At 49.3% G+C, this 24,472-nt stretch overlaps 1 protein-coding gene across 4 annotated transcripts in view; it reads right to left on the reverse strand.

Moving 5' to 3' along the window:
* hhat (hedgehog acyltransferase) overlaps window positions 1-24,472 on the reverse strand; it is a 363,838-nt gene that overhangs the window by 306,423 nt on the left and 32,943 nt on the right. For all 4 annotated transcript variants that reach the window (XM_038812207.1, XM_038812221.1, XM_038812215.1 and 1 more), the window contains exons 3-5: window positions 17,454-17,521; window positions 4,609-4,722; window positions 3,216-3,410 (exon numbers count right to left, since the gene is read on the reverse strand). In XM_038812207.1, the coding sequence (XP_038668135.1) occupies window positions 3,216-3,410; window positions 4,609-4,722; window positions 17,454-17,521 (377 nt within the window). The remainder of the gene's footprint in view (window positions 1-3,215; window positions 3,411-4,608; window positions 4,723-17,453; window positions 17,522-24,472) is intronic.

A 24,472-nucleotide genomic window follows, 5' to 3' on the forward strand; every position in this document is an offset into this window, starting at 1 on the left:
GGAGCAGGCCTAGCCCCCAAAGGTGCGGAGAATTCCGCACCTTTGGGAAGGCCCGACGCTGGAGTGGTTGGCGCCACTCCCCTACGCCGGGACCCCCCGTCCCGCCGGGTAGGGGAGAATGCCGCCCCAGACCACAAATCTGACATCCATTATTTTCCCACTGCATGGATTAATTTCACTTCACTGTTGCTCTACTCCAAAAATACTAAGTTGGTGAAGGACAGTACTGGAGCAAATCGGCTTGGTTTTACATTTATTTACAAGGTGAAACATTAAACCCTACACCTCCTAACCCAATTACAACATAGTTTCAGTAAGTTTATGTGCTCATCCGAAACCCAATCAATGCACGCCGTCCGCAAAATACAGCTTCTTCCCCATTGTTACCAGGCTCCTGAATGACCCGAATATGGACTGAACTGATCTCTCCACACATCTGCTCTACTGAGTAGTACTGCCCTACTGTATGCTTCACCCGATTCCTGTGTCCGTATATTTACATTGTGTATTTATTGTATGTCTTATGTTTCTCATGTATGGAATGATCTGTCTGGACTGTACGCAGAAGAATACTTTTCACTGTACCTCGGTACACGAGCCAATAAACCCAAATCCCAAATCCAAACCCAATAAAATGCAATTAACTATGTGGTACGCAATGAATGAGAAAGGACAGTCAGTTGCTAGTCCATGTTTCACTTCGTAACGATTAGTGATCAACACCGAGTACCAGAAAGCCCTGCAATAATTCATCATAGGGGCTGTTCAGCACAGGGTTAATTCGCTGGCTTTGAAAGCAGACCAAGCAGGCCTGAAGCACGGTTTGATTCCCGTAACAGCCTCCCCGAACAGGCGCCGGAATGTGGCGACTAGAGGCTTTTCACAGTAACTTCATTTGAAGCCTACTCGTGACAATAACTGATTTTCATTTCATCATTCCTGAGCTGCAAGAGCCAAATTCATAAATTACCACTGAGATTTAAGATTTCACTTATTTATCTTTCACATTTCTGAAAATGTATCTGTGACCGTTAATTAGATTTTAAACACATTGGGCGCGGGCGCGATTCAACCAAAGATTTGGCGGGGTGTTTCTCGGTGGCTGCAATGCCGAGATTGACGCCGCTATTCAACAGCACTTACACGTTCTTTTTGAGCCTTGGAGGTTTCTCTCGGACGAGGCCACACTTAGGCATTTTCCTGCACTGGGGAGCTGTGCTCGCCAGCAGGACTGGCTCCTCGCAGATCGGGTGCTATTTTAAATGCCTACCCCTCAAACCCCCCGGCATCCTCCCTTTCATGCGCATGGCCCTCCAGGCCCTGATCCCTGCAGTGCCAACCTGGCACACGGGCACATTGGCCCTGCCAGACTGGCAGTGCCCCTAGAACCACCACCCGTGCCCGGGTGGCAAGGCTAGGGTACCAGGCTGGCAGGGGCAGGGTACCCAGGAGTGGGGATGGTTCGACACTGCCCCATCCCGGACCACCCGGGGGACCTTAATAGCCTGCGAGGCCTCCTCCGATGTGCCATCAGACCTGGTCCACGTTTGTGGAAACCTGTGCTAAACGGCACCTGGTTGTGGCGTTGCAGGTGCAGCAGTTGACTCCCAGGCGTGTGCTCCATGTGCCTATCCAATAACCGCTTGAAAGTTCCTAAAGTGTCCGACTCCACTATCACAGTAGGCAGTCCATTCCACACCCTAACCACTCTGAGTAAAGAACCTACCTCGGACAAATTTTAATAGATTGTGGTTATGGGGAGCACAAGGGCCCACAACTACCCCTCCTGTATCTCCCACCCTGAATCTTATAGTTATGCCCCCTTGTAACAGCTACATCCACCTGAGGGAATAGTCTCTGAACATCCACTCTATCTATCTTATAAACCCCTATTAAGTCGCCTCTCATCCTCCTCCGCTCCAAAGAGAAAAGCCCAGAATGACAGGGTGTGGGATAGCTTGATCTTGGTTTCGGACAAAGCTCGGCACAACATCGAGGGCCGAGGGGCCTGTTCTGTGCTGTACTGTTCTATGTTCTATATAGGCGCAGGGAGAATGCAGCATCCAGATATTTAAATGACTCAGAGACTTGCAATCGGCCCGGAACGAACCCCGATTTGTGCTCTCCCGGGATTCACCCATTGGTCCCAGGGTGGCTGAATCGCGCCAATTATTTTATTCAACAGGGATGTTTTGCATCTTAATTTTCCACAATACTAAAAGAAACTAGCCACAATCCACTGGGGGATGCAAGAGATATTTCTGCTGCACCGTTGCCTCGTTGCAAAGCTCAAACAGAAAAAGTGTAAAATTTGAAAATTGATTCTTATTGCCATTAACATAAATATGAAATACTTAGGGCAAATAAAACTAATAGCCATTTTATTAGAATTGACCATCTAATTACAATCAAAAGTGGGGTATATGAACACAAGCATGAATTCCAAACCCTATATAAGCAAATATAATATTAGATTTGCCTCACGAGGAAATTTCAAAGTCATTATAAATAATTTGCTACATCCAATACAGCAGCAGACAATTTTAGTTAAAATAATTAACATAATGCAAATATATAAACTCAGACCATAAAAGTGAGGTCTGAAGTTGGTAATTAGAGGCAGAGTAAGATTCTATAAATTAATCTCTTGATTCTTCAATATGGTTCCATTTAAAAACATTTTGCAAATTGCTACTATTATGCAGTTAAAGCTGTGAATTTAGGTTTTACATATTCATCATAGCACGTGTAAACTAAAATTAATTTTATAAGGGACTTGAATTTGCAATCAGTGGCAAAGCAATGCCACGAGTCATCGACGTCAAAGAAAGCTGCTCAGAAGGATTTTACAATTTCTGTGGCACAGACTTCCCCTTTCCTGTCACCAGTTTAAATTTAGCGCCAAGACAAGAGGATCTCCATGCATCCAGCAATATTGACATCAGCAAACATGGTTAACAGCGAATCAAATTAAACAAAATTTTAGCTAAATTGCCCCTCAATTGGATTTTTTTTTTTAAGTTGGTTTTACACATACCCCTAATTCCATCAGTAAAGCATGTCTGTTGATTCTACAAGCATATTATACATGTTCACACTAACACAAAAAGGACTGAATTCATTCTTGAATAATTATTCCCCAGTGTTACCTTTGACTTCTAATTTGCAACATATTCCTGAAATCAGTGTAAAATCCCCATACATTACTTGCTTACCTGAATTTTTCCAAGAGACTCCATTTGTAAGCTATACAGTAGTAGTATTGAACACAGCCAAGACAATACAGGTAACTGTAGTTGGGCCACAGTATAGGAGATGAGCAGATGCAATAATATTAATACAAGGCCTTTGTAGCCTACTGTATAGAAGCAGGCCAACATCCCGTATATCATCAGCAACCACATCCTAAACTAAAGAAAAATAATCCTTGTTACCATACAACACGAAACAGGAACAAAATAATTAAGTGTAAACTTGCTGCATTACAGAACTTGTGTCACCAAGTTTCAGTTTAGTACAGCTGAAAGAAAATTAGCGTTACTGTAGTAATGCTCATATTTATTTGAATATCAGCAAGAGCTGAAAATGTTACGAACATGGGCTTACTGTCAATTTATGATTATAATTCATCAATGAATTATAGAAGACAATTCGGGATGAATCATAGAAGAAATAAAAAACAGCAAATGTTGGAAGTACTCAACAGGGCAGGCGGCCCAGTGGAGAGAAAAACAAGTTAACATTTCAAGTCAATTACTTTTTGACAGAATTATTCTAATGAAAGGTCAATTGACCTTAAACAGTACCTCATTTCCAGCAATTTCTGTTTTAGATTTCCATCATCCTCTGTATTTTACTTCCAAATTATACAAGAATGTTAGTTGGGACTTTAGGATAATAAACTGATTAGAATATAAAAATGGTTAGAACACAGGAAGATTTCACTCCACTCAATTTTTACAAGTATTTCACTAGATGGTTATTCAGTGTAATGTAATCCATTTTGGAATTCATAATTCTGAACCAAATCATTGTGATACATTTCACTCATCAGCAGACAGTCTAATATCAATGCCAGCCCTTCAATATAGAAATAGATATCTTCTTCAGTTCCTTTTACAATTAAGATAACCTACAGGATAGAAACAAGCTATTTGACCCAACTCTATCCCTTATTAATGCTCTAAAAATGCCTGCTCCCACTCCAATTATCACTTTCCTTGTATTACATAAAAGGTGATGGTAGTATAATTTAACTCAAAAGCATAGTGCAATCACTATACTTGAACTATGCATACCCTTTTAAAATCTCTACTTTAGCGTTTCTCATCACAGAACCTATTTTCTTTTAGGTTGGAAATTTCAGTTTTCCAGTTTCCCGTTTATCCAGAAAATATTGCAAATTGGAAAATACAATTGTAATTCATCAAGAGGATCTGGCAGTAGAAATAGAAGGTTGCGTACATATTTACATCATAGAAATCAGCGTTAATGTTAGAAAGATGAAGAACGTCTGCTGTTTGAAAGATGACGCCCCTTGTCAGACTAATGTATTCTGCACAGTACATTTCTGATGCTTTAATTCAAACCTTCATGGATAATACAAACCTTTAGAAGAAAGGCACTGGTCACCTGTGATACGATTATGTGACCAAGCAGAGTCCACACCAACAACTTCTTTACCCACTCTGTCCAAAAGCTCCATTCAAAGTCCGTTGGGTCCTGAAAAGTGTTGCAAGGATTAGTTCTCAAAATATCTCTCAACTAATAAAAACACAATCAATAGCTACAATGGAATTGCAAAATAGAAAATCAGAATATCACAACTAAGCCAGATCTTGCCCTCACACAGCTTTCCAGTTTAAATACACACTTTCCAGCAGGACGTATTGGATATAAATTAATAATAAATACATTGGCCTATTTACTTTTCGTTTTGTAGGCTAGGGGCCATGAGGTCAATTGTGTACCAATTCTGCTCAAATTGATGTGAATTAACACAAGAGATCAGAACTAGGAGTTTCCCATAGATGAATTTTTGTTGGATAAAAGTGCAGATACTGGAGGAAAATACACTTTGTATTTTCCATATTTGCCTTGTTATCTTCTTTTTTGCCCACAGTGTATATTTGTGGATTTCTTTCTGTCTCCATTCCTTCAACTCTCACATTTTGTGCATTATGATTGCTGCTGCCGTCCATTACCCTTCACTCCACTACCGGCATCTGTTCCTTCAACATCATAGGCTTCACACTCGGGAATTTCCTACCTCAGCCTTTACACCTCCCTTTCCTCCTTAAAGAATTGCTGATGCATGACAAAGCTTCAGGTCACCCCTGCTAATATTTCTTTCTCGGACTCAAACATTCATTTATTTCTGTTTACATATCTGTGAAGCACCTTGGAAAATATTTCATACATAAAGACGCTACATAAACACTTGTTGTTGCTGTTGGTTCTGCCGAGTGTATTTGGTTTTGTCTCTATGTCCTAGTGTACAGCTTAGGCTTTCACTCTCAATCCATCCAAGTGTTTTCCCTTACCTTCCATAATTAATATGTTTTGTATGGAAAGAAATGTGTAAATTTCCTTGCACTTGGGAGTGTGTATTCCAATGAAATAATTCAGCAGCATGCTTTCATGAGATTAAAATAAAGGTTATTCATTCTCACAAATGTACTTTGAATGAACACGATGTCACACATTCAGTCTCACACAGGCACACACAAAAATCGGGTTCAGATGAAGATAGTGTACTTTTAGAGGTTACAGTTAATTCAATCTTTAAGTTTCAATTTCTGTTCTCAATGTGGCTAGCCTGTGACTTCGCAAATGGATTTGATGATTTAAAGTTGAAGTGAGATAGGTCACTGCAGACTGAGGTTTCTCGTAGCCACATATCTGGGAGGTTGGTTTTTAGGTGAACTTTGAAACTGGAACAGATCAAGTATTTTGGCTGCTTGAAAACTTGTAGCTAGTTTCAGAGTCTGGTTCGCATTACTTCATTCGTCCTCAAGTCGTGCTTTCCCACCCACATGGTCGACAGGACTCTCAACCTTGTCCACCCATCTCCTGCACCTCTGCTCTCACCCCCGACCCTCCCTCCCAGAACCAGGATTGGGTCCATCTTGTTCTCACTTTTCACCCCACCAGCCTCCGCATTCAAAGAATCATCCTTTGCCAGTTCCACCAACTCCAGCATGATGCCACCACCAAACATATCTCCCCCTCAGCATTTTGCAGGGAATGTAGCCTCCGGGATACCCTGGTCCACTCCTCCATCACCTTAATCTCTTCCCATGGCACCTTCCCATGCAATATACCTCCTCCCTACTCACCATCCCAGGGCCTAAAAACTCTTGTCAAGTGAGGCAGCGCTTCACGTGCACTTCTTTCAATCTGGTCCATTACATTTGCTGCTCCCAATGCGGTCTACTCTACTTTGGAGACTAACGCAAATTGGGTGACTGCTTTGCAGAACATCTCCGTTCCATCCGCAAGCAGGACCCAGACCTTCCTGTCTCTTGCCTTTTCAACTCACCATCCTGCTCTCATGTCTGTCCTTGGCCTGCTGCAATGTTCCAGTGAAGCCCAGCACAAACTGGAGTAACTTCTCTTCATCTTCCAATTAGGCACGTTACAGCCTTCTGGAGTTAACATCGAGTTCACCAACTTCAGACTGTGAACTCTCTCCTCCACCTTCACCCCATTTTTACTTCTATCAATTTATTTTTGTTTCTTCCATTGATCTGTTTTTCCCTCACCACTGTTCCCCTTTCCTACCTCACTACACTTGGGCCATCTGTTCCTAGTTGCCCTTTGACACACTGCTCACTTTTGTTCTGTCATTCACACATTCTAATCTCTTTATGTGCCACTAACAGCACCCTTCTTAGCCTTAATCACCCCAATTTACATTCATTTTGTCTTTCTGTCCACGACATCTTTGTCAATCTCCACCTATAGCTGGCCCCCTAACCAGCCCCATTGCTTCATGTCCTCCCCACTACAGTATAAACCTGACCCCATTACCAGTTCTCTCCAGTTTGACAAAGAGTCACCCAGACACGAAACGTTAGCTCCCTTCTTTGTCCACAGATGCTGTCAGACCCGCTGCGATTGTCCAGCATTTTCTGCTTTTGTTTCTGGTTCTCAGACTGACTGACGATGGATTGTTCTTTAAAGGCCAAAATGGCACAGCCTTTCTCTGAAGCCAGTAATAATCTTTATTTTTGTCACAGGTAAGCTTATATTAACAGTGCAATGAAGTTACTGTGAAAAGACCCTAATCACCACATTCCAGCTCCTGTTCGGGTACACAGAGGGAGAATTTAGAATGTCCAATTCACCTAACAAGCGCGTCTTTGGGCTGTGGGAGGAAACCGGAGCACCCGGAGGAAACCCACGCAGTCACAGGGATAACGTGCAGACTCCGCACAGACAGTGACCCAAGCCGGGAATCGAACCTGGGACCCTGGCGCTGTGAAGCAACAATGCTAAGCATTGTGCCAGTCACACGGTCACCCAGAAATGGCTTAAAGCTACAAAGGCTATTGATATAGGAGATATGTGGTCGGACTTCACACTTATCCGGCGGATAACTGGTTAGCTATCCTTTGTTGAATTGCAAACCTGGAGTCATAGAGCAAACTCTTCTGAGCCCGCAAGCAGCAGGAAGCTTGGCAGGTGGGGAAAATGAATTTGGTGTGAGGCCAAAAATCAGTTTCCTGACAGCAGGATGAACTGTTACAATTGTGTTCTTGGAACTTTTTTTTAAAAAATAATTTTTATTGAAATTTTTACAAAATATAAACATCTCAACTCTATTAACAAAACAACCGCGGTGACACCTCAAGAACAATACCCACCCAACTTCAAAAGCAACTACAAACAAAAGAAAAAAAAAACAAAAGAACACCCAAACAACAAAAGGGAAAGAGATAACACCCGCCACATCCCACAAACCCATGTACACAGTTCTCCCTCCCACCGATCCAAACCCCCCCCCGCCCGGGTTGCTGCTGCTGCCGGCCTATTTCCCTACCGTTCCGCCAGGAAGTCCAGGAAAGGCTGCCACCGCCTAAAGAACCCTTGTACTGATCCCCTCAGGGCAAATTTCACCTTCTCCAATTTAATGAACCCCGCCATATAATTGATCCAGGCCTCCACGCTTGGGGGCCTCGCATCCTTCCATTGGAGCAAGATCCTTGCCGGGCTACTAGGGACGCAAAGGCCAGAACACCGGCCTCTTACGCCTCCTGCACTCCCGGCTCCACTGCAACCCCAAAAATTGCGAGTCCCAGCCTGGCTTGACCCTGGATCCCACCACCCTCGACACCTTCCTTGCTACCCCCTTCCAAAACTCCCCCAGCGCTGGGCACGCCCAAAACATATGGGCGTGGTTCGCTGGGCTCCCCGAGCACCTAGCACACCTGTCCTCGCCCCCGAAAAACCTACTCATCCTCGTCCCAGTCATGTGGGCCCTATGCAGCACCTTGAACTGTATGAAGCTAAGCCTCGCACAGGAAGAGGAGGAATTCACTCTCCAGGGCATCCGCCCACGTCCCCTCCTCAATCTCCTCACCCAGCTCCTCTTCCCATTTACCCTTCAGTTCCTCCACCGAGGCCTCGTCTACCTTGTGCATTACCCGGTATGTCTCCGAAATCCTCTCTCCTGCAACCCACATCCCCGAGAGCAACCGATCCCGCACCCCTCGTGGGGGCAGCAAGGGGAACCCCTCCACCTGCTGCCTGGCAAACGCCCTAACCTGCATGTACCTAAACATGTTTCCGGGGGAAGCCCAAACTTCCCCTCTAACTCCCCCAAGCTCGCGAACCTCCCCTCCACAAACAGGTCCCTCAACCTCCTAAACCCTGCCCTGTGCCAGCCCAGAAATCCGCCATCAATGCTCCCTGGGACAAACCGATGGTTCCCCCGTATCGGGGCCTCCATCGAGCCCCCCACTTCTCCCCTATGTCGTCTCCATTGCCCCCAAATTTTGAGGGTAGCCGCCACCACCGGGCTCGTGTTATACCTCATTGGAGGGAGCGGCAGCGGCGCCGTTACCAGCGCCTCCAGGCTCGTGCCCACACAGGACGCCACCTCCATCCTCTTCCATGCTGCCCCTTCCCCGTCCATTACCCACTTACGCACCATCGCTGCGTTGGCAGCCCAATAGTACCCACAGAGGTTGGGCAACGCCAGCCCCCCCCCCCCCCCCCCCCCCCCCCCCCCCCCCCCCCCCCTATCCCTGCCCTGTTGCAGGAACACCCTTCTCACCCTCGGAGTCCCATGCGCCCACACAAATCCCGTAATACTCCTGTTGACCCTCCTAAAAAAAGGCCTTCGGGATAAGGATGGGGAGGTACTGGAACAGGAACAAAAACCTCGGGAGCACCGTCATCTTAACGGTCTGCACCCTCCCCGCCAGTGACAGCGGTAACATATCCCACCTCTTAAACTCCTCCTCCATCTGCTCCACCAACCTTTTGAGGTTGAGCTTGTGCAGGGCCCCCCAACTCCCAGCCACCTGGATCCCTAGGTACCTGAAGCTCTTCCCTGCCTGCTTCAGTGGGAGCCTACCAATCCCCTCCTCTTGATCCCCCGGATGCACCACAAACAACTCACTCTTGCCCAGGTTCAACTTATACCCAGAGAAACCCCCGAATTCACTAAGAATCCTCATCACCTCCGGCATCCCCCCCACCGGGTCCGCCACATACAGCAACAGGTCGTCCGCATACAGTGACACTCGATGCTTCTCCCCACCCCGCACCAGGCCCCTCCAGTTCCCTGACTCCCTCAATGCCATGGCCAGGGGCTCAATCGCCAACGCGAAGAGCAAGGGGGACAGGGGGCACCCCGTCTCGTTCCCCGGTACAGCTTAAAGTACTCCGACCTCCTCCTATTTGTTGCTACACTCGCCATCGGGGCCTCGTAGAGCAGCCTCACCCACCGGATAAACCCCTCCCCAAACCCAAACCTCTCCAGCACCTCCCACAAATACTCCCACTCAACCCTATCAAAGGCCTTCTCCGCATCCAATGCCACCACTATCTCCGCCTCCCCTTCCATGGCCGGCATCATAATGACATTGAGGAGTCTTCGCACGTTCACATTCAACTGCCTTCTCTTCACAAACCCCGTCTGGTCCTCATGAATGACCTCGGGCACGCAATCCTCTAGTCTAGTGATCAGGATCTTTGCCAGCAGCTTAGCGTCGGCGTTCAGCAGCGAAATCGGCCTATATGACCCGCACTGCAGAGGGTCCTTGTCCCGCTTCAGGATCAAGGAAATCAGCGCCCGTGACATAGTTGGGGGCAAAGCCCCCCCCCCCCCCCCCCCCTTGCCTCGTTAAAGGTCCGAACCAACAGGGGGCCCAACAGGTCCAAATACCTTTTATAAAATTCCGCCGGAAACCCGTCCGGCCCCGGTGCCTTCCCTGACTGCATGCTCCCTATCCCTTTAACCAGCTCCTCCAGCTCGATCGGCGCCCTTCAGTCCCTCCACTTGCTCCTCCTCCACCCTCGGGAATCGCAGCTTGTCCAAGAAGTGCCCCATTCCACCCCCCTCCACCGGGGGTTCCGACCGGTACAGTTCCCCATTGAAGTCTCTGAAGACCCCATTAACATCTACTCCCCTCCGCACCACCTTCCCAGCCTTATCCGTCACTCCCCCAATCTCCCTGGCCGCGTCCCGCTTTCGGAGCTGGTGTGCCAGCATCCTGCTCGCCTTCTCCCCATACTCATACACCGCCCCCTGTGCTTTCCTCCACTGAGCGTTCGCCTTTCTGGTAGTCAATAGGTCGAATCTGGCCTGAAGGCTACGCCTCTCCCCCAGCAATCCCTCCTCTGGAGCCTCCGCATATCTCCTATCCACCCGCACCATCTCCCCTATCAGTCTCTCCCTCTCCCTCTGCTTCCCCCTCTCCCTATGGGTTCGGATGGAGATCAATTCCCCCCTCATCACCGCCTTCAATGCCTCCCAGACCGTCCCCACTCGGACCTCCCCGTTGTCATTGGCCTCAAGGTACCTCTCGATACACCCCCGAACCCTCTCGGCCACCTCCTCATCTGCCAGCAGCCCCACCTCCAAGCGCCAGAGCGGACGTTGGTCCCTCTCTTCCCCCAGCCCGAGGTCCACCCAGTGCGGGTCATGATCTGAAATGGCAATGGCGGAGTATTCCACATCCTCCACCCTCGAAACCAACCCCCTGCTCAGGACAAAAAAAATCAATCCTCGAGTAGGCCTTATGTACGTGGGAGAAAAACGAGTACTCCCTGGCCCTTGGCCTTGCAAACCTCCAGGGATCCCCCCCCCCCCCCCCCCCCCCCCATGTCAGAAGGCCTTTTTACACACATCATCATTTCATGCATGCTCATTAAAAAGCCAGCTCATCAGAATTAAGTTCTCCCTCCAAATGAAGTATCCCACCAGTCAGAAATGAGAGTGTTCACATTTAGAATAGTATTCAAGCAGCATGCACTTCGCAAGGTTAACTTCTTCCACCACTTTGAGATCAGAAGCCGCTGCGTTGCCCTTCTAGGGGACCGTTTGTAAGCCTAAACCCGTTATTGTCCCCATCCCCATGATCAATGGGGAACTGGGGAGGGTGGAATGTGGGCTGGACATTGGAGAAAGGCCAAGGGGGAGGGGGGACAGTACAGTGGAGTGGAGGCAGGACAGGGGAGGCCAGACCAGCAGTGGTTTAGAGGCGTGCCCAGTGGTAGCGATTTATGGGGTATCAGATGTGCCGGAGCTCCCGACAGGGGCATGGGAAGACTTTCTGGCCTTTGCCTCGCTTGTGGCAAGGAGGTGGATCCTCTTAGGCTGGAGGTCTATTATACTGCCAAGCGCCTTGCCGTGGCTGGGTGACCTGCGATTTTGCACCTCGAGAAGGGATGGTAGCACAGTGGCTAGCATAGCTGCTTCACAGCTCCAGGGTCCCAGGTTCGATTCCCGGCTTGGGTCACTGTCTGTGCAGAGTCTGCATGTTCTCCCCGTGCCTGCATGGATTTCCTCCGGGTGCTCCGGTTTCCTCCCACAGTCCAAAGATGTGCAGGCTAGGTGGATTGGCCACGCTAAATTGCCCTTAGTGTCCAAAAAAAAGGTTGGATGGGGTTGCTGGGTTACGGGTATAGGGTAGAGACGTGGGCTTGAGTAGGGTGCTCTTTGTGAGGGTCGGTGCAGACTCGATGGGCCGAATGGCCTCCTTCTGCACTGTAAATTCTACAATTCTATGATTCTAAATTAAAGTTCACCGTGAGAGGGTTGGTAGACGGGTTTTATCATAGATGGCGGTCGTTTATGATGTATTATAAAGAGTTGGTCACTGTTAGCTGTTGCTGGGGGGGTGGTTGATTACAGTTATGTGTTATTGTTTGGCTTTTCTTGTAAGTTTTGTATAAAAATTTCATTAAAAATATTTACCAAAAAAAGGTTTGCTCCCTGATTCATGGGTCTCATAACATCTAAATCTCAACAAAATCAAACGTTGCAGTCATCGAACTTCCTGGAATAATCCTCCAGTCACTGGAATAGACCTGGTGAGTGATGGTTCCAATCCCCTTATGGAGGTTAATTCTTCCCCAAGTAAGGAGCCAAACAGGCCAGGCAATAGCCCAGGTGCAGTCTCACCAAAGCTCTAGTTAACCACTGCCTGACCTCATTAATCTGACAATCTTTCTCTCTTGCAATCAAGGGCAACTGGACAGTTGCCTCCTTATTTGGCGGCTGCACCTGCACGTTAGCTCACGGTTACTGTTGAACAAGAACACCCAGATACATTTACCCACCCACACTTCTCATTTTCTCTCCATCTAAGAAAGACTGTGGTTTGCTATTCCTCAGAACACAGTGGACAGCCTCACACTTCTGACCCTCACACTTCATCTACTGTGTTCCTGGTCACTCACTTAGAATGTCTAATTCCCCTTTGTTATATTTCTTTGTTGGCGCAAAGAGAAAACGTAACAAGGTGCCCACACTCTTGATTCTTGTAAAACATGTTGAAAGGTTTATGAAGGGCGTTGTTCATACAATTAAGATTGCAATCTTCCCAAAGCCCACACAAACACTCTGCTGACGTCACCACACATCAGGGGACCCATAACCAGCAGGAATGTATTCTCAGATATATAACACACTGGAGGCCTTTTTGCATCCTCCTCACATTTCACATCAGAAGTCCAGCAGGACATGCAATTACTTGACTGCCAACACTGGACAGACAGCATTCTCAGAGAGCTCAAAACCGAGCGAGAATTACCTTCTGGGTTGCATGATGCGTGCCTAGGCCGGGCATTCACAAATGATGGTCAAGGCTGAAGTACACGAATGTCAGAATACTCTGATATTCAATGAATGAAATAAAAATAAAAATCGCCTATTGTCACAAGTAGGCTTCAAATGAAGTTACTGTGAAAAGCCCCTAATCGCCACATTCCGGCGCCTGTTCGAGGAAGCTGGTAAGGAACCGGGCAGCACGGTAGCATTGTGGATAGCACAATCGCTTCACAGCTCCAGGGTCCCAGGTTCGATTCCCGGCTGGGTCACTGTCTGTGCGGAGTCTGCACATCCTCCCCGTGTGTGCGTGGGTTTCCTCCGGGTGCTCCGGTTTCCTCCCACAGTCCAAAGATGTGCAGGTTAGGTGGATTGGCCATGATAAATTGCCCTTAGTGACCAAAATTGCCCTTAGTGTTGGGTGGGGTTACTGGGTTATGGGGATAGGGTGGAGGTGTTAACCTTGGGTAGGGTGCTCTTTCCAGGAGCCGGTGCAGACTCGATGGGCCGAATGGCCTCCTTCTGCACTGTAAATTCTATGTAAAAAAAAAATTAGAAACACAAAGAAACACATCCATGGCAGAAACCAGCAGCATCATGAGAATATGAGGCAGCATGGTGGTACAATGGTTAGCACTGCTGCCTCACAGCACCAGGGACCCGGGTTCAATTCCGGCCTCAGGTAATGGTCTGCGTGAAGTTTGCATAATTTCCCAGTGTCTGCGAGGGTTTCTTCCGGGTGCTCCGGTTTCCTCCCACAGTCCAAAGATGTGCAGGTTAGGTGGATTGGCCAAGCTAAATTACCCCTTCAGTATCCAAAGGTTAGGTGGGGTTACGAGTTTACGAGGGAGTGGGCCTAGGTAGGGTGCTCTTTCAGAAAGTCTTTCCAGACTTGATGAGCTGAGTGGCCTCCTTCTGTACGGTAAGGAATCTGTTAATACAGCAAACCTGAACACAGTGGAATCAAGCATATATTTACAAGTGCCACTTGTGTGCCTTCAAAACATCTTTCACTTTCTTTTTCTGTTGCTATGTCCAAGTGCAGCCCTGACAACCACAGCTGAGGTGGAGGCACCCTGCTATGACTGCTATGCCTTGTTGACAGTAATAACTTTGGCAGGCATCCTCTGGTGGCCAAGGCCTAGGGCGTCCCAGCCTGCCACGGGTCCCCTTCTCAAGTGCAGATGCACCCTCCTGAGCCTGACCTGCTGAAGGTGATGGGGTCACAGGCAGAGGGGCGGTGGGGTGACAGGGCACCCTTGGGGTGTCCTGGGAGAAGCTCACGGGGTGTCTTGTTGATGCTCCTCCTCCTCCCTGTGGGTGCCCAATGACACATCCCTGACTGAGAAGGGGCACCTGCAGCGAGGTTGAACTGCCTCATCCACCTCTCGCCCAGCTACTGTCGCACTGCACCCATGGCTAGAGAGGAGTGCGGGTCCGAGTGCACTCACTGTGCATTCTGCCACAACAGGGCCTCAAAGGCAACCACGTCCATGGAGGCAGCCGAGTGGTTGTATGCTGAAGACACAACAGCAGACAGAATGTGGACAGATTCTTCTAGCTTTTGATCCAATCTATACATGGCCTCTGCCACCTGACCTGATATTTCCCTGCCTGTCGCCGCACCTCCATCAATTCTCTTATGGCCAAGCCCAAAGGTTCATCATCTACAAGAGGTTGAGCATGGAGCTTACGTCCACCTGTCCTTCAAATGTCAGAGACCTCATTTGTCACTGCCTCCACCAGCTATGGACCTGTGTCAGCGTGGTGTTCACTAAATTGGGACCCCCAAGCCCATTCCAGAATGTACAACCACAGAGTTGAATGTCTGTGCTGATTGAAGGTGAAAATGGCACTGACGTGCACCGTCTGAGGAATCACCCTCAGAGGTAGGCTTATAGCTAGTCTGTGGCTAGTCTCCCTTATAGGACTGCCCCTTTTCTTGCTGATGCCTAGAATGGAACAAATAAATATTTAGTGGCGGCTCCCTTATAAAAGCAATGTCTCACTCAGTCAGTACATCTGACAACTGCAGACATCCTTACTTGGAAAGTCCTATGTTGTCTTCCGCACAGACACGGTCCTGCTCCTCCCCAACTAACTCAACAGCCTCCTCTTTGTAAGGGGAAAGGGTTCTGATGTCAGGCATGCGGCCTTCAGCCTTGGCCCACTCCCTCCCCGCGCTCCTGCAGAGGGACAGAAGGATTGACTATCATCGCAATGGGAGCATGATCAATTTATATTCTGTTAGCATGCTCATGGCACTCCTGAGCCCTCCCAAATAAATGATTAACAAGCAGGATGTGCTGCAACTAAGACGATGGAGTGCCTGGCTGCCACACATTTAGCACACATGTCCCATCTGCTGCTGTGTCCTGCAACCCAAATTCCCTTGCATTCGCACATTTACTCTGCCTGGTGCCCAAAGGAGCATCACTTTGCAGTGAGTAGACTTGGCAGAGCGCAGATCATTAATCCTTTTCCTGCGCTACTGAGCAGTTCCTCCTGTGAGAACCACAGACGCTCATCTCCACTGCGAGCTTTGCCCAGACCACCGTGGTCAGTTGGGTGCATCGCCTGCTGCCATCTCGGAGAAACAGTACTACCTGCCGTTCCTGGACAGCCCGAAGGTGAACCTGCAGGGAGGCTTCGCTGAACTGTGGGGCCACACGTTGTTTGCTCTGAGACATGCTGCCTGTGATGTGGATAATCCGGATCTCCTGACCTGCAGTGAGTGAATGGCTGTCCAGGGATCCTTTAAACACAGCGTCTGGACTTTCGACCCCACAAGGCAACGGTGGGAACAGAGACTTCCTGCCCGCCGCACATCGTGACAATCACTGAGCTCCTGTCGGATGCATATGTCTGAACCTAGGCTCTAGAACATACGATTCCAGCCATCATGTCTAGGTAGCCATTGACTCCGTTTTGAGTAAGCTTAAAACAATGACAGGTGTGGATTCACTGATAACATTGGTCTTGGTATGTCCATTCTAGGGGGAGACCCTCACCCATTGGTTGTTTCATTTGGAATTTTCCAAAAGTTTGATAGTCTGTGTTGAATAAGTAACGGTCACTTGACCCCTTGGCTGCTATCTTAGTCTATCAATGTCCATTTTAAATAAATGAAGTTACAGAGGTTGCCATAATGAGCTCACTACATGTGTAAAAATATGAATAAGGCATGTCTTCACTGCGCCTGACACAAGTGTATACCTGACTTTGTGATGTTTTCAAAAGTTTCTCCATTCTGTTATCTGTGTCTGTGCATGCCCATACAATGCAAGAGCATTTTGCAATATTTTAATTCACAATAGGAAACCCTCCTCTAGGACCAGTCCATTCTATTCAGTGCCACATCTCTCTGTGCACTTGCAAGTTAGCATGCTAACAGAATATATTTAGGCAAGTCCATTAGATAGTAAGAATGGGGAGGATAAAGGAAGGTAAAATCTAAATGGAAGAATGAACTTACATTTATAAAGCATCATTTACAATCTCTGGATGTGGAAAATGGTCAATGTCAATGAGGTGCTTTGGAAGTGTAATCACTGCTGGAAGTGTAGTCCCTGCTCCAGCAAATGGGATCCCACACACAGCAATTAGATAATGACTGTTTTTTTAAAAAGCTTTGACAAAGGGTCATCTGAACTTGAAACATTAGCTCTCTTCTCCCCCTACAGACACTGCCAGACCTGCTGAGATTTTCCAGCATTTTCTCTTTGGTTTAAAAAAAGTGATGTTGGTTGAAGGATCAATGTTGGTGAGGACTCGGGGGTGAAGTCCCCTGTTACATTAGCTGCAATAGTTGAGAGTTTTCTCAGTATGTACTAAAGTGCCAGACTCGTTTTCAGTCTGGGGTGAGTTTTGAACCCAGGGCTGTTTGACTCAGAAACAAGAGTGCCAACACCACGAGTCAATTTTATATGTGTGTAATGGTGTGGTTGGGCAATATTTGTATAGTCATAACCTCAACATAAGCCAATTATTTTTACAATACCAAATCTGTATTGGTACAGATACAGACCAAATTTGTAAATTTGAGTATCTCCCAATTTTGTAATCATAGTTTATACAAATCCTATAGATTGCTTAAAATAACACCAAGATTATATTATCCATTTTACTTACAACAATAAACCGCATAATTATTCACTGGCAATTCAGTTACCTTCTTAAAACCCCAAATAAAAAATCCTTTTTCAAATCCAAAATCAGCATCCAGGTCTTCTTCATAAGCTATCAGAAATTAAAAAAACAAAATTTCAATATTAGAACACATGAAAATATTCCGGGTTAACGGTCAAATTTGAAATTGAAAGCCACTTGAGATTTGGATACATTGGGCTGGATTCTCTGCCCCGCCGCTCCATATTTCTGTCTCCACCCGCCGGCGGGATTCTCCGTTAGGCTGGCCGGTCAATGGGGTTTCCCAATGGGGGGCAGCCACACGCAGGGGCAGCCCCACACCGTCGGGAAAACCCCGGGCGTCGGCGAAATGGAGAATCCCGCCAGCGGATAATCCAGCTCACTGTGTCTGGCCATTATATTATTGTCAGTATTGCTGAAATTCAAAGAGACAGAAAGAGAATAACATTTTCACCCAAAACTGTTAGATCATGAAGGGTAATGTGCTTGATCTACCTCTGGGTAACAGGCGGGTCAATTAAGTGGCCCTAACGTAGAGCACTTGGAAGGTGCAGGAACATTCAGATGATATTGTGGTCTGGATTCTTCGTTCCTGAGACTAAGGGCGGAATTCTCCGCTCCTGGGAAAAGTCGGGAGGGCCGTCGTGAACTCGGCCGAGTTTCACGATGGCCTCGGAGGCCGCTCCTCGCCACCTATTCTCCCCTCCCGGCGGGGCTAGGAGCGGCGCTCCGTAACTCTCGGCCGCCGGGCGGCCCACCGAGAGTGACGCGACGGCGGCGCCTATGTGACATCAGCCGCGCATGCGCAGGTTGGCCGGCTCCAACCCGCGCATGCGCGACTGATGTCACGATGGCTGACAGCTCAAACCCGCGCATGCGCGGTGGTCGTCTTCCCCTCAGCCGCCCCGCAAGATGTGACGGCTTGATCTTGCGGGGCGGCGGAGAGGAAATAGTGCGTCCCGTTGAGACGCCGGCCCGACGATCGGTGGGCACCGATCGCGGGCCTGTCCCCTCCCGACAAGTCGTGGTGCTCATTCCCCACCAGGCCCCCTACAAGCCCAAACGGGCATCTCACGGCGTTTTCACAACGGCAGTGACCAGGTGTGGTTGCCGCCGTCGTGAAACGGTCGCGAACGGCAGGCCGCTCGGCCCATCCGGGTCGGAGAATCACCAGTCGCCGTGAAAAACGGCGAGCAGCAATTCTTCCGAGCGGGGCGTGGGAGAATCACGGGGTGCGCCTGGGGGTCGTGAAATTAGTCGGGGGGCCCTCCCGCCATTCTCCCACCCGGCATGGGGAGCGGAGAATCGTGCCCTAAGTGTTGACGTCGGGGCAGGATTCGTGGAGTTCCACGACAGCAAAACTGGTTCCAAATCTGGACTGATTCAGCAAATGTGGAAGGGCTAGCGCCGGCGCCACATGGAACACAATCGATTCCAAGGAAAAACGGTGCGGGATTCACCGGGTCCGTGATTGACATTTGGGAGGCTGACAAGCTGCAGTCGCAATGGAATCCCCACGCACACCATCCCAGCCAACAAGATGGCACTGATTGTGCAGGTGTGCACCCATACAGCTGATGGGCTAGCTGGGGCTAGAAATGAAATGAAATGAAAATCGCTTATTGTCACAAGCAGGCTTCAAATGAAGTTACTGTGAAAATCCCCTAGTCGCCACATTCCGGCGCCTGTTCGGGGAGGCTGTTACGGGAATTGAACCGTGCTGCTGGCTAGCCTTGGTCTGCTTTCAAAGCCAGCAATTTAGTCCTGTGCTAAACAGCCCTGAGGGGTGGCCTGGGGGGACATCAATTCAGCCCGTGGCCCTAGGTTCGCAGTGGCTGTCAGCGGTGTGCGCAGCTGCATGGCTGCCTTTCCGGCTGCGGTAATGGTGTTCCGTGCCCTTCCACCCTGACCCCACAACCCACCTCCTGGCTAAAGCCCCCCCAGCCAGCAGCACAACTGTCAGCAAACTATGGTGATGTTGGACACTTTCCATAACCCCCCTCTCTCCCTCAGCAACCACGTCGCCAGTTTCACGATTTTTAAAAACACAAGTGAACCACACCATTGGGAACTCGGCCTATTGGAGGCAGAGAATCGCGGAGGCCCGGAGAATACCAGGTCAGGCGAGCTAATGATATGCAAATGGTGTTTACTGTATGTGCGTCCTGGACCACATTGACGCCGCTGTTGAGGTGACAAAGAATTGCGATTTGGTGTCAAGTCGGCGCACACTGCGATTTTAGCATCAGAACCTATTGTCCGCCCAATTGCGTTTCCCGATTTCGGTGTCAGTCAATGGAGAATTCCACCCATATCTCACATTTGGGAAGGAAAGAATGGAAGAGATGCTTCAAAAAAGCAAATTTTGAAGGATATGGGGCGCGATTCAACCAAAGAATTTCTGAGTGCCATTTTGGGCAAGTTTGGTGGGTGTTTCTCGTCGGCTATTTAAGCGAGATCCACACCGCTGTTCAACCACTCTTCATCATTTTTTGGGCTTTGAGGGGTTTCTCTCCGATCTAACCCACACTGGAATGTTTTCAACACTGGAGAGCTGAACTTGCCAATGAGACGGGCTCCTCAGAGATCGGGCCGCCATTTTGAAATAGTGTCCTGATCTCTAAGTGAGTTTGAGGGTCCCCCACACCCCCTACCCACGGGCAATGTACCCTGCCCCACTCCACCCCTGCACACATGGGCATTACCCACCAAAGTGAGGAACACGGAGGGCCCTTCTCTATTCAAGCCTCCGTAGCCCCCCTTTCAGGACCCCCTCCCATTACCCCCCCCAAGCTTTATTAGGCCCCTTCATACCCACCCTTCATCCCCCCCCACCCTTCACACGCCCATACCCTTGGCAGTGCCACCCAGGCAGGGGGCCACCTTGCCCTGTTCCCGACTAACCAGGGGTCTCCAAATGCCTAGGAAACCCCACAGGTGCTGTTAGGCCTGGTCCACGTTTGTGTGGACCAGTTGAGTCCTCGCTGGCAAGGTCGTTAGTTCCCAGACCCCGGGAGAATACAGCGAAAGTATATTTAAATGAGTCATAAAACATATTTAAATATGCAGATTGCAGCATCGCGCGAGGTTCGGTTGAATTTCATGTCTCAGGCATAGAGAATCTCGCAAGAGGCCTCCCGCAAGATTCATCTGCCTCGTCGTGCCACGAGGTCGGGAAGATGAGGCCATTGAATCGTGCCCTTGGTTTGCAAATTGGTAACAAGAGAGGATAGACTCTGACCTAGTATGAACATGCAATCCTTTAAAAAAAAATAAATTCAGAGTACCCAATTCATTTTTTCCAATTAAGGGGGCAATTTAGCGTGGCCACTCCATCTGCCCTGCACATCTTTGGGTTGTGGGGGCAAAACCTACGCAACCACGGGGAGAATGTGCAAACTCCACACGGACAGTGACCCAGAGCCGGGATTGAACCTGGGACCTCGGCGCCGTGATGCAGCAGTGTTAACCACTGTGCAGCCCTAGAACATGCAATCCTTTACCATAAATAGCTTGGGGGAGAGACTATTAAATCATTTAAAATCAAATTTTAGGCCCATCGAGTCTGCTCTGCCATTCAATCATTGCTGATATACAGCGCCGGCCCTAGGGTTGCTGGCGCCCCGGGCAAGCTGAACTTCGGCGCCCTTGGGGGGGGGGGGGGGGGCGGGGGGGGGGGGCCGAGAGGGGGGCGGGGCCGAGAGGGGGGGCGGACCCAGGGGGAGCGGACCCGAGGGGGGGAGCGGACCCGAGGGGGGGGGGCGGGGCGGGGGGGGGCGGACCCGAGGGGGGGGCGGGGCGGGGGGGTGGACCCGAGGGGGGGGCGGACCCAAGGGGGGGGGCGGCGGACCCGAGGGGGGGGCGGCGGACCCGAGGGGGGGCGGGGGGCGGACCCGAGGGGGGGGGGGCGGGGGGGGGCGGACCCGAGGCAGGGGGGCGGACCCGAGGGGGGGGCGGGGCGGGCAGACCCGAGGGGGGGGGGGCGGGGATCCGAGCGGTGCGAGCGGGGGGGGGCGGACCGAGGGGACGGACCGGGGGGGGGGGGCCGCCCTGGGGGAGTGCGGCCACCCTGGGGGAGTGCGGCCACCGCGCATGCGCTGGTTGGCGCCGGCCCAACTGCGCATGCGCGGGACCCGAGTCTGGCGCCCCCTAGCACATGGCGCCCCGGGCAACAGCCCGAGTTGCCAGTGCTTTGAGCAGGCCCTGCTGATATATTTCTCATCCCCATTCTCCTGCCTTCTCCCCTGACCCCCTTATGTGCTGTAAATTCTAAGATTCTCTTGGAATATTTTATTTAACTTCACAATTTGTAATCTCAACATCAACTGGACTTCCAGAGTTCAACTTGAAGCACAAGGATTAATACATATTTTCACTTTTGGGCAGGTTAATCAAATCGAAGACGTAGCCATGTTTTTTGCACTCAGCAATTAATGGACCACACTCAGGCCCGCAGAGTCTAAACCAGGAAGTATGAAGCAGGAAATATATACTGCATTTACATCATGTACAGAAAGCAAAATTAGGATTGGGAAGGAGAGAGTAGTTTGAGAGAGCAAGAAAACCAGAGCAGGAAAGCAAGAGGAAAAGAGTGCAGGAGAGAGAACACACACACAAGCGCACACCTCCAACATTAATTAACATCTGAATGAATGAATGATGCTTCCACACTTGTAAACTTAAATTTTCAGAGCCAAGAGATAGTTGATTAGCAACTATCATTATCATACTACTAAGAATTCATTTACTCCTGAATGTACCGGTCCTAAGTTTTTCTGGTATCTTGAATGGGGCACTTGTGGCCAATTATCCCAAGTTCTTGCCATTGCATTGATTCAACTCAGACTAAAGGGAATATCCTTTAAAACAGAGAAGAGAAGAAATTTCTTCAGCCAGAGGGTGGTTGAATCCGTGGAACCGTGTCCTGCAGAAGGCTGTGAAGGCCAAATCACTGAGTGTCTTTAAGACGGAGAAAGATAGGTTCTTGATTAATAAGGGGGTCAGGGAAGAAGGCAGAAGAATGGGGATGAGAAACATATCAGCCATGATTGAATGGCAGAGCAGACTTGATGGGCCTAATTCTGCTCCTATGTCTTATGGTCTTAAGTGTTGAGTCAAATAGGTAAGGGCTATTAGAACACATCCTGTGGAGATTTCTCCTACGTGAGAAAATCCAGAAGTTGCCGTTGAAGCTACTGCCCCATGTGCTCTAATATAATGAAGAGCACTTAGAGCCCTCCCATTACTCCGGTCTCAAAATTTGGACATAGTTGATCCAGGGTACCTTCGAGGGCAATTAGGAATTTTTATTATTCACGAGATGTGGCCGCTGCTGACTAGGCCCACATTTATTGCCCATCCTAATTGTCCTCGAGAAGGTGGTGGTGAGCTGCCTTCTTGAACTGGTGCAGTCCATATGTTGGAGAAACACCCACAGTGCTGTTAGGAAGATAGGTCCAGGAGCTTGACCCAGCGATAGTGAAGGAACACTGATAAAGTTCCACGTTAGGATGTCATGTTATTTGGTGTTCCCATCCATCTGCTGTCCTTGTCCTTCCAGGTGGTAGAGGTTACGGGTTTGAAAGATGCTGTTGCCAGTGGTGCTCATAAAGATAGATACACTGAAATACTAAGTGTGTGTTTTTTTTTCCCTTGCATGTGTGTTCCTTGGAGGGATGGTGTATAGTCAGAGCCCTGGACAGGGGAGGGGGGCACCATGCTATCTGGTTGGGCTAGTCAATGGAAGTGAAACAGAAGTGCCAGGAGGTGGGAGTTTTTGGGGGGGGGGGGGGGCCGAGGCTAAAGAAGGGGTATGGCTGATCGACAGGGGAGGGGGGCAGAAAGCCCCGGACCAGGCTGATTACTTGGAATGTGCGAGGGTTGAATGGGTCAGTTAAGCAGTTGCATGTTTTCATGCGTTAGAGGAGTTTGAAGGCGGACTTTGTGTTCCTGCAGGTGACGCACCTGAAGTTGGGACATCAAACGTGGCTGAGGAAGGGATGGGTAGGGCAGGTGATCCACTCTGAGTTGGACATGAAGGCGAGGGGGAGGTGGTGCTGGTAAATAAGAAAGTGGCCTTCGAGGTGGATAGTATTGTAGCTGACCCAGCGGGTAGGCACATGATGGTTAGTGGGAGGCTGCAGGAGATGCCGGTGGTCCTGGTAGATGTTTATGTTCCAATCTGGGATGAATGCGGTGGCGAAGGGGTTGAGGGGGTTCATGGACGGGTTGGAGTTCTGACGGTGGAGGAGGAGGAGAAGGGTCAGGGATTGGGGGCCCCGATTGAGCTGAGAGAGGTGATGGACGGTGTAGGATCAATGCAGGAAGGGAAGGCCCCGGGGGCGGATAGGTTCCAAGCAGAGTTTTATAAGACATTTGGTGGGAAGGCAGGGCCTCTGCAAGTGGGGATATATAATGAGGTGAGGGGAAGGAGGGAGCTCCACCAACATTGTTGCAGACGTCAATTTCTTGAATTTTAAAGAAAGATAAGGACCCAGAGCAGTGCGGGTCGTACCGGCCTATTGGCTGCTTAATGTGGATGCAAAGTTGTTAGCGTCGCGGATAGAGAACTGTGTGCCGTGGCGGATTGGGGAGGATTAGACAGGGTTTGTGAAGGGGCGGCAGCTGTCGGCAAATGTGTGCAGGTTGCCCAATGTCATTCTGATGTCGTCGGAGATTAGGAGGAAGAAGTAGTAGTAGCAATGGATGCGGAGAAGGCACTTGGATCGGGTGGAGTGGGCGTATCTGTTGGAGGTGTTGGGTTGGTTCGGGTTTGGCCAGGGTTTTGTGAATTAGCCACAGTATTAATATGCTAGTCCAGTTCAGCTTCTGATCAATGGTAACCCCCAGGATGTTAATTGTGGGGGATTCGGCGATGGTAATGTCATTGAATATCAAGAGGCGGTGGTTGGATGCTCTCTTGTAGGAGATGGTCATTGCATGGCACTTGTGTGGCGCAAATGTAACTTGCCACTTGTCAGCCCAAGCTTGGATATTGTCCAGGTCTTGCTGCATTTGGACATGAACTGCTTCATTATATGA

Source organism: Scyliorhinus canicula, chromosome 1 (genome assembly GCF_902713615.1).
Source record: "Scyliorhinus canicula chromosome 1, sScyCan1.1, whole genome shotgun sequence".
NCBI classification, from domain to species: Eukaryota; Metazoa; Chordata; class Chondrichthyes; order Carcharhiniformes; family Scyliorhinidae; genus Scyliorhinus; species Scyliorhinus canicula.